General features: G+C 43.1%; 1 protein-coding gene across 1 annotated transcript; it reads right to left on the bottom strand.

Annotated features, from left to right (window-relative positions):
- Positions 1 to 1,552: 1,552 nt before the first annotated feature.
- LOC308237291 (uncharacterized protein) lies at positions 1,553 to 1,846 on the bottom strand (the record flags this gene model as incomplete). Its single annotated transcript, XM_080647832.1, has 1 exon — positions 1,553 to 1,846. The coding sequence occupies one exon, from the start codon at positions 1,844 to 1,846 to the stop codon at positions 1,553 to 1,555; it is 294 nt and encodes a 97-aa protein (XP_080503958.1).
- Positions 1,847 to 11,194: the final 9,348 nt, after the last annotated feature.

Genomic DNA, 11,194 nt, shown 5'->3' on the forward strand with positions numbered 1-11,194 from the left:
CTCAGAAGCAGAGAGGAGAATAAATGTTACCGGGCTGAGGGGTGGCAAATATGTGGAGATATTGGTCAAAGGGTAGAAACATTCAGTTACAAGATGGATAAGCTTTGGGGGTGTAATGTACAGTATGGTGACTATTCCTAATAATATTGTGTTGTGTACTTGAAATATGCTAAGATGATCAATATTATGTGTTCTTAACACATACACACAGATGGTAACTATGTGAGGCTATAGATATGTTAAATTATGATGATCATGTCACTAAGTAAACATGATTATCTTATTTACTTTAAAATATACAATTTTATTTGTCAATTATACATTGGTAAAGCTGGGGACTGGGGGGAGATGGAAGAAAATAACCATCATTCAAAAGAGTGGCAAAGTATAAGAATTTCTGTATTCATTCTCCTCTTTGCCTTTATTAGGTTTGCTACTATTCTCTGAGAGAGAATCTTTTACCCATTGTTCTCTGAGGGTTTTGTATATACCTCATGAAGTTATTCCTCTTAAGTGAGCTGCATTGCCCGCACATGAAATGGGTAGTGTGGAAAGTAAGAAAGGAGGGCCAGAAAGTTGTTGGTATTCTTGAAATAGCAAAGTCATTTTAATCTAGGCTCACAGTTTACTTCATCAATACCCTCAATAACTGCCCTGGCTGGGCCCTGGCTGGGTGGCTTGGTTGTTCGGAGCATTATCCTGTAGACCAAAAGGGGAGTGGGTTCCATTCCTGGTCAGAGCACATACCTAGGTTGAGGGTTCGATTCCCATTTGGGGCATGTTCAGAAGGCAATCAATCAATGTTTCTCACATCAATGTGTTCTCTCTCTCTTTCTCTCTAAAATTATAAAAGACATGTCCTTGGGCCAGGATTAAAAAATATATTTAAAGACAAAAATCTGCCCTATCTGAGTAGTTCAGTTGGTTGGAACATGGTTGCGGGTTTCATCTCCAGTCAGGGCTCATACAGGAAGCAACCAGTGAATGCGTGAATAGGTGGATCAGGAAGCAATCTCTCTCTCTCCCTCTCTCACTGCTTCTCAGGGCATCTCTCAAAGTAGGTGTCAAAACGACATACTTTGATCTCTTTTCTGTGATGTTATCAAAAACGGAAAGTGAATTTAAAGTTTAAAAGAAAATATAATCCCATCACAAACAAAAATGTGCTTTATTCAGAAAATGGAAGAATAGGTACAGTTGCTCAGGTGGTAGGAGCCCTCTGCCCAGATCACAAGATCACAGACACAGAAGCCATCAAGGGAACCCTCTGCGGCCCTCCCTCCCCCTCGGGAAGACAGCTGCTGCTCTTCCTTCTGAAGCTGGGGAACAGAACGCTGGTACAGCGGAGGACTGCCCTTTCTCAGCTTCCTTCCCTTCCAGAATAGACTCAGGAAGGAAATCACTCGCTGTCAGGAATCGTTACTGGCACATCAGGCTGAAGGGTGGAAGAGCTTCTTTCTCATCCATGATGGGCTCTGAAGAGAAGATGAAGGAGGGGCTGGGGACGAGGTGAGCCAGTTGTCCTTATTCTTCCCTGTCCCTGCTGAAGCTGTTAGTTGCTCTTGGGTGGGCACTTCTGCTGGCATGGTGGAGGAGGTTGCACAGGTGGGCACTTTTGCTGGCCCAGCTGAGGTGGGCATGGCCCAGGGCACTTTGGAGGTGGGCATGGCTCAGGGCACTTTGGTGGTGGGCATGGCTCTGGGCACTTAGGTGGGCATGGCTCTGGGCACTTTGGAGGTGGGCATGACTCAGGGCACTTTGGAGGTGGGCATGGCTCTGGGCACTTAGGTGGGCACACGGGAGGTGGCTGGCAGGGTTGCTTGCACTGCTGCTGCTGGGAAGACATCTTTCTGGAGTCTTAAAACCTGAACGAAAATACATGACAGTGATCACAAGAAGGCATTCCTGGAGAGAGAGAACCCAACACTTAGGTAATACCTTGAGATTCATCTCTCCAGTCTCCAAGAATTATGCTTTTATCTCTTAAGTTTACTTTAAGACTCTCTGGCTTTTCCCTTCATCTTTATAAAATTATTTCATCAGCCCTGAGAAAGACTTGTCTTTCTGATTACCATTTTTCCAAAGAAAACATTGCTGAAAGAATAAAGTCATATGTTTTGTATGAAAATAACATCTTCATGAAAGTCCATCACAAGTTCTAATATCATGGGCAACCTTACGAGCAATTCCTATCATCATTATCTCTTGTGAGGTCCCAATAGGCTGACAGGAACACAACGAAGGGCTGTTTGGGAACAAGGCAAAGAGCCAGAATGGAAGGGACACCAAAATATACATATTAAACAACAAGAACAAATACTTTTGTCTTTCCTCTTCTTTACATCAAAGCTTTCCTATTAATTTGTTTTTTTGTACAGGAAATCAAACTACCTAAAAACAAGTGAAAACAGTATATCAATGCACCCCAATTCTAAGGTTTCTTCAAATAAGTAGCATCAAACCCAGGATCATGATGTAGGACATGCCAAACTTGCTGTCTTTAGGTAAATTCAACAGTTGAAAGCACCAGAAAAGCAGTTGAACTCTAGAAATAGACTCACCTCGTTCTCAGCGTAGATCAGAACTCGCAGCTGGGAGGATGGCAGTGGCACAGCAGGCAGCCTCTTTATAGGGCCTGTGCTCGCTCCACCCAGGGGAAAGTGGAGCCCTAAACTGACCTGGTCCAATAATTTTCCACCCAAAACGCAAATCCATCCATACAGGCTTGACAGGGACGCTGAAAACAGAACACATCCTCTCCAGGCTCTCCTCGCTGAGCTTCGTGCTCATGACTCACCGAGGCCCTGGCTTAGCTCTCAGCCAGTGACTTAGGGCTGTGGGAGAACTTGGGGGATTCTCTAACTGGTGCTCAAAGGCTCTCCTTCTTGATTGGGGGAGATGACCCTTTCCCATAGTTCACCTTCCTTGAGTCATAAAACTTTCTGCCCTATTCCACTTCAGCTGGTTGTCATTTTGTTGTACATGCTGAGTTGAAAAAAGCCTTTCTCTTTACCCAAAATGTCCTTACATGCATTTGTCTTTGATCCTATGGCCTGCTGATCTAAGTCCTCTTTTCTTCTTCTAAAACAGGCTGAGGTAAGGCTGCAGATCATCTCAGTAGATTCCCCGTAATGATACTAGGGACATTCAGTAAAATGTGACCTCCATGGTCCTATTTGCACTGTTTTGGTTCTGCAAATAGAGGACACAGGAGCTAATTCCTTTGTTCTTGATAAATCTGTACCACTTTGACCACATGGAATCTCCTGGGACCACACTTTAGCTATTGTTATTCAAATACTCTGGCAGATTTCAGAGTGGGAATCAGTCTCCTCAGCACTTTTCCTCCTCGCTGCCCTCACAGTTGTACATTTGAGCTCTTTTATTTTTTTAAAAAAAGGAACTCTTAATCACCATTTAATGAAATGCAGAGAAGCGAACAAAAATCACAAACACTCATTAAAGTCTATTTATTGAACCACACCCATGTGGTTCCCTCAGATGTTGCCTACAATAGAGAACAAGATGCAGTCTTTCCTTATTCACAGGTTAATGGGCAACACAGACCAACACACCAGCTATCAGGGTGCACTGTTCTGGTGCCCACCCAGTGGGGGGAGTTGAATCTTCTGAGAAATGTGCCCTCAGCTTTTCCCCTTCCATCAGGAAGTGCATGAGGTACCTTTCAGGGTCACACACTCCCTGTCCTGAGGTCTTCTGTGCCTCAAATGAGAGGTGACCACACAAAGAGGCACTAAAGTTATTTATAAAAAGCCTTTTGAAAATGTTTCATCTGCCTACAGGGGAAATTTTTCAGTCCCCAATTCCTAACAGCATCTCCAAAAGCAGGAATGCTGCTTGTGTTATGGGAGATGGCCTCAGATGGGAACAGAATAACTCAAGTGTTGGCTGTATGTCTATGTTAATTCTGCATTAAATACATAATTTGAATAGTTCATCTGCCATTTCATGGACATAATTTCCTATAACCAATAAAGTCAGAAACTCAAAAACTTGGTATATAAAGTGATTTTAAATATAAAAATATTAAGAAGGTTATATGAGACAAGTGATGAGTAAATATACTGGGCCTTATGGGAATAACTAGAGTTTGGGAAACAATGTCCTGGAATGTTCTCCTCTCTTGGATACAGGTTTGATTTCTGCTTTTTCAGAGTAAGCTCTCAAAAGTTCTTCCACAGTTTCTCTATTGGATCTTGGGCCTGAACTAGCCTCTTTTCCTTACTGCCCCATCAGGTACTGAAACATTTAGTTTTGAACTATGGCTGATGAGAAGGCCCAATCTGAGATAGGAATCAAGTTACAGCACTGAATTTATGTTAATGTGTAATGTGGAAACACACTTGTTACGGGATCAGCATCTCTCCAACCCACCTGACCCAACACAGCCCTAGCCTGCTGGTACTGCAAGAAATTCTTGCAATTTCCTTATCAGAAAATAAAGCCTTTTTATTCCATAACTAAATATCAGTTTTTAAATTGCAAGAAGCAAATGTAAATAAAAATACCATTTAACACTCACTCCATCACATGTAATGACGTGAGGAAGGGAGTTAGGTCAGAACACTAAAAGTCTGAAATCGAAGTGAAACTATGAACTTAAGCTGATCAGATATATTTGCTTTCTCTTACTCTACAGACAGGTTTTAGGTCTTTAAAGACAGTCATTTTTGAAATATTTTTTCTCTTTGTTGTCTGTCCTCCTTAAGGCCTCCAGACCCTCAACCTGCCACATTATCTTCTCTTATCTGTCCAGTTGGTGTATATCAGTCACTGAAGACCTGATGGCAGTGCAATTTGTGATTACTCCTTTCATGTCTGTACAAAATCTACCTGCAGTCAGTAGGGCAGACTCACTCTTGTGTATTAACATTTTAAAGCGATGTTGCTGCAACTTCCTTGTCTTGGCCAATAATCAGGAAGCTTTCCAAGAACTTGGTTTCATCATTTCAAAAGGAGGAAGAAGAGAAAGAAGAGGGAGAGAAAGAGGAAAAGGAGGCATAGAAAGTCAAGGATCACTGAATCAACCCAGCAGCACACCCCCTCAGTTAATAGGCCAGGTTCCCAGAAATGCTCTTGTTTTGTCAGTCAGGAAGGGCTTTGGGCCAAGATTACCATTAACCATGACCATACAGGGACAGAGCCATCATTTCAGCACCTTAAGGCCAGGTATCTACAGTGTCATCGCCAAATGGTTCCTATAGACCAGTGGTCGGCAAACTCATTAGTCAACAGAGCCAAATATCAACAGTACAACGATTGAAATTTCTTTTGAGAGCCGAAAACTGACTTCTACGCATGGGCCACGAAGTTTCGGTCACGCTGTACGTGCGCGCCCGCACGTGATCTTTTGTGGAAGAGCCACACTCAAGGGGCCAAAGAGCCACATGTGGCTCGCGAGCCGCGGTTTGCCAACCACTGCTATAGACTGAACCACACTTATGTGGTTCCCTCAGATGTTTATTGTAGTATTTGCTTTATTGTGGTCTGGAACCAAACCCACAATATATCTGAGGTATGTCTATATTCCCCTAACTGCTATCAGAATATTTAAGGGAGTGATTTCAAGAGCTAATAAAAAATATGAACTTATCCAGTATAGTATGTGCTAGTGAGATTGAGGATGTCAGGCAAGAAATTGAATGAATCATACACATCTCCTCATAAGAGTCTTTCTGAGATAAAAAAAATAAGTACATGGGCTATTAGATCCCTCCACAAAAAAATCATAAAAGAAAAGAAAGAAACCTGGGTAAAAATTGTGAAAAACTCTAGGGAGAAAAAGCTCCTTGGACTTCCTGGGGGGAAGTAGATGACTGTTGCCTGGGCAGAGAGGGCTGACAGACTTCTAAGAGGTTAAGTTAGAGAAAAATTTAATGACATATAAAAATTCCTCAAAATAGCTAGTTTATCAAAACTGACTCAAGGTCTTGTAGAGCTAAATTTTACCATAAGATCTAGTAATAACACCCCTGGAAATTTACCCAACTGGTTTCAAAATATGTCCACACTAAAACCTGCATACAAATCTGTAGAGCAGTTTTGTTCACAAGATGTCCTTCAGCAGATGATTGGATAAGCTGTAGACTTAACCATGGACGAGCAATAAGGACCAACCCATCCCTCTTCCAGTGCCCAATTGAAATGTACATCCCCCGCCTTTCATGTCTACTCCTCAGACGTAAGATGGCCCTATTTGAACTTACTTGATCTAGTGAGATCATCGAAAATCTTTCCTAGAATGTAATTTTCCAAAGAAAGAAGAATGAAGCAAAGAAAGAACACCTATCTACCCATGCTCTCCAGGTAAGGTGAAGGCAAGGCAGAAACACTGAGTCATCTAAGCTTCTAACTCAGGGAACAGATACCTAACACTGCCAGGAAGCAGGCAGTTTTATGTGAAATCAGCAATGGTCATGACTGCCAGGAATAAGGCTGCCACCCTCAACAGCTTAAGAACAAGGTATCTGCAAATTGTGTCATCACCACTGAGTCCAAGGTAGTTGGGACACAGACTCGGGCACGCCAAGGGACTTCCCCTAACACAAAATGACTCCTTGTATCCTCATAACACACCCAAAACATGATTTCTTAAAGGAAGACCTGACTTCCATAACTCAGGATATGTGAATCGCTTGCCTAAATCTGATGTCACAGTAACAGGGACATCAGTTTCCGAGGACACACCTCCTAAAAGGTAGCTGCTGTCCATGACAATGAAGACACTAATGTTTCTTTAGGTGTGGTGCCCCAGATCCCTCAAAACAAAAAGCCTGCTGCATACTGGGTCCCTGGGGAATCTATGGGTTCTCCTTAAACAATGAGTCAGCCACAAGAGCAGCTACTATCAAGTGACGAGCCCTCAGATGGCTGCCTCAGCCACCCAGTCAGTCTTGACCCCTGAGACCTATTCTTCACCAGCACCTCCTCCTCGGTTAATAGGGAGTCTTTGTGACCAGCTGGTGGGGGAGGGAGATCCCATGCTTGATTCAGTAAATGGGTGAGAGCCAAAAATGAACTTCTCCATCCCAACAGCACTACCCTAGGTCGGGCCTAAAATATGAGGTGAGGGGAAACTCTCCTAGCAGAGAGGAAGAAACAAAGAGCAAGGAAATCTAGACACAGATAATTGTAAATAAACACAATATGTTAATAATAGTGATATGTGAGGTTTAAAATTTATGCATATGACAACAGTAACACAAGAGCTGGGGATTAAGTTAGTGCAATTAAGGCACTGTGTGGTTCCTAGGGATTTCTGAGGAAGAATTTAAGTACTATTGTTTATCAGATTATAAGAAGTCAAGTATGTTTATTGTGATATCTACAGTGTCCTCTAAAAAAAAAAAAAGCAACACATCACTTCTCCACCTTTTAGCTAAGATCAAGTGTAGCATCTGTCCTTATCAGTTTAATATCTGATACTTCCTCTATCTGAGGACCTTATAGTAAATGTATTTTTGGAATAGAGAGATGGAATAGGAGCTTGCTCCATCCACTTCACGCATCAACCCGGTATTGCAGTACCTCCGGGAATGGTGCACACACACACACACACACACACACATACACACACACACACACACACATACACACAAACAAAAAAACAGCAAATAAATATGTATCCCTAAAGAACTAATGGGGAGGGATGAAAAATAAAAACATTTATTTATCAATCTAAAAAGGGGCAAGATGGGGTGGGAATGACTGGGGGTGGGGGGGCGTCAATTGCGGGGGAAAAGGAGACATATGTAAAACTTCAGACAATAAAAAATAAAATAAAATAAAAAAGGGGCAAGAAAAGAGACATAAAGAAATATTAAAGCAATGGGGGAGGAGCTCCAGTTCCACTGAGGATGTAGAAAGCCAGAGAGAGCTGCACTCTCGCCTTAAAAAGAGTAAAAGTCACATAAACTACAAAAGCGTAACTTTTACAAGCCCATAAAAGCAGCAGTTTCAAAACAGTCCAAGGCTTAAAACATTCAAGAGGCAGAATGTGAGCACTGGCCCCGCTGTGTGAAACCTCGGGAGAAAGAGATGTCAGGAGCCATATATCAAACAAGAAAAACTCAGCGAAGATGTCTAATACATTTCCAGCAACTAAGTATCAGCCAGCATGACAGTATGGGAGCCCAGATGTCACGGAAACAGGGGACTTTGCACCCACTTGAAGGTTATTCTCCATGCTCCTCCACTTGGTACTTGTGAGAAATGCTGGGAATAGCGAGGCAGGCCCGAGGATGCCCCCCTCCTTGGTGCTGACACAGGGGAAGGGAGCAACCAGCACTGTAAGAAAGGCATAAAGCCCCACCAATAGCCTCTCCTCTTTGGGAAAAGCAAGTCTTAAGCTTCTGGGGAAGGGGCAGCAGATTCTATTGCCCCCCCCCCCCCCTCCCGGTGCACAGAGAAAGACCACTGTGGCCGGGGAAAGAGTGGAAGAAAAAAGCCTTCTACTCCTAAGGAAGACTGAGGAAGAGGGCTTGGGTCCTAAATTCCTGTATCAATAGTATTAGAGGTCTCTTGTACTAGGAGAGGGCAGAAATTCTCTCCCACGAGAGACCTGCCAACAATACGGGAAAGAGTTTGGCTGCTACAGGAAGGAGGCACAAGACCCCTGAAGAGTTGCAACCTTGTTTTCCTAGGTGCTGACAGTCCCACGCTGGGTGTGTTTTCACATGGCTCCATTAATGGCCTTGAACAGGACAGCATCATCCCTCCATTTTCTAGGCCAAAAGGGTCACGGGCTGAACCTGAAACTAATTTTTTAAAAAAATGTATGTCCATTGTAATTGAAAAAATTAAAAATGATTTAAATTTTTTTAAATGTCACAGGCTGGGGCCTTCCCGAAACTCTACATTTGCATATCTACACACTGACCTTTTCGTGATCCTCATGCCCATGAGTGACTTGTGATCTACTAGAAACCCAAAGTCATCTTCTCTCATTTTCTTCAAATCTGATTCAGCATCTAGGCTACATCCATTTAGAAGCTTTGCAACTCATGCTCCCAAAATATCATGGGCTACTACCTCCTACAAAAGTTAATCTAATTGATCGCCTATCAGGCCATCTGTTTTGAAATGGCATTTACTTATGATTTTGTTAGTATACTCAAGAAATGAAGCTCCAAAGCCATTAACTCTACCATTCAATTCCTGGATCCAGATTCAAAGAAATCAACTTAAAACAATGCCAGCAAATACAACCAAAGGTATAAAGGAATGACAACATTTAAAAGGTTCCAATGTACAAACACGAATATGATAACTGATACACATCATAGATCATCAAGAAATGGTGAAGTTTTTAGAAAAGTAATGTTAGAGAGGAGGATATTCATACACTCTCAAAGAGCCACTCACCAAATGACTAATTGTAGAAAGAAAAAGATATGTCTTACAATAAACAGATCTGGTAGGCCCCTCCATTGAGCCAGACAAATGACCTGTCCTCCGCAAACAAGACATCACCAGGAAGCAAGACGGTAGTCAAGAACATTCAATGGGTATAAGAAGTCATCTGGAAGTATTTCAGTGTAGACTTATGACTCCACTAGTAGTACAGAGCCTGGCTACAAAGTGTAGAAATGTCCTGTCTTCTGTAATCAAGGCAGTTACAATACAAAGCTGAAGAGAGGAGGTACTTTTCTACTCATCCCTCAGGTTTTATGTCACATAACTTTCTCCAGGTGAATGCTCTTCCTTTGCATTCCCTTAAAACTATCCCCACACCTCATGAGATGGATCACAAAGATGATCGTTGGTGCACACATCCCACACTGTCCTCAAATTTAAATTTGGGCTGCTACCCTCCTCACTTGTCCCTCTGCCCTGCCTTCTTCTTCTTTTTCTTCCTCATGGGGTACATCCTCGAAGGGTGCCTCTCTGGCACCACCCCACTCCACGATTGGCTGCTGGTGGGAGGCCATTCCTTTGCTCTCATTGGTTGCTGAAGAAGAGGCACATTCAAGGATCTAGGGTCATTGTTAGGGTTGTCAAGGGTCTGGGTGAAGGGTCCAGCATTAAGGGGTATAGTCAGAGGTCAGGGGCCATAGGTCAAAGGTAATGGGTGAAAGGTCAAGTGTCACAGGTCCAAGGTCACAGGCCATAGGTCAAATGGACAAGCGTCAAAGGTCAAAGGTGAGAATACAGTTTGACAGTCAGAGGTCAAAGGGTGAAGGTTGAGGGTTGGTGGTCAAGGGTGATAGGTCAGAGTTAAAGGTCATGCATGGGTCAAGGTCAGGTGTGAAGGGTCATTATCCAAGGATCTAGGGCAGGGGTGGGCAAACTTTTTGACTCGAGGGCCACAATGGGTTCTTAAACTGGACCGGAGGGCCGGAACAAAAGCATGGATGGAGTGTTTGTGTGAACTAATATAAATTCAAAGTAAAGGAGCGGAGGGGAGAGCAAGAGAACCGGATAGAACAGCCGGATCCAGCCCGCAGGCCATAGTTTGCCCAAGGCTGACTAGGGTCTAGGTTCTAGGGTTCAGGGTCTAGTGTTAGTTTTCAGGTTAGGATTGTTAGGGTTCTCAAGGGTCCAGATGAAGGAGCAAGCATCATGGGGCAAAGGTTAGTGGTGGGAGTTAAAGGTCAGGTCAGGGGTCAATAGTCATAGGTCCGCATTAAATTGCAAGGTCAGGGGTCAAGGGTCAAAGGTCAAGCATCAAGGGTTAGAAACAAAGGTTTGCTGTCAGGGGTCAAAGGTCAAGGGCCATAGGTCAAATTGTTAAGGTTGCCAAGGGCCCAGGTGAAGGCTCAAGCATCAAGGGGTAGGGACAACAGTCAAGCATCAGGGGTCAGAGGTCAATGGTCATGTTAAGGATCAGGGGTCATGGCTCAGAGGTCAAGGGTCATGAGTCAAGAATCATAAGGTCAAGGGTCATAGGTCAGCATTAACCAGTTAACTGCCACGTGTCCACAACAGAAACCACATGCCATGATATTTTCAACTCAATTAAAAAAATCAGTTTGCAATGAATATTATAAAAATAAATATATTACAATTCTAGTGTTCTTGAATATTTTAAGCTGAAAATTCTCACAAAAAATGATTTTAAAGTTGGTCAGGGCTGCCACTTAGGGAAAACATTTTTTTTATAGACACACCTGGCGTGTGAGGAAGGTCCACTGCTTGTGTCTACAGCCGCTTATGGCGTACAATGAGTTAAAGG

This window comes from Plecotus auritus (assembly GCF_963455305.1).
Source record: "Plecotus auritus genome assembly, chromosome: 12".
NCBI lineage: Eukaryota > Metazoa > Chordata > Mammalia > Chiroptera > Vespertilionidae > Plecotus > Plecotus auritus.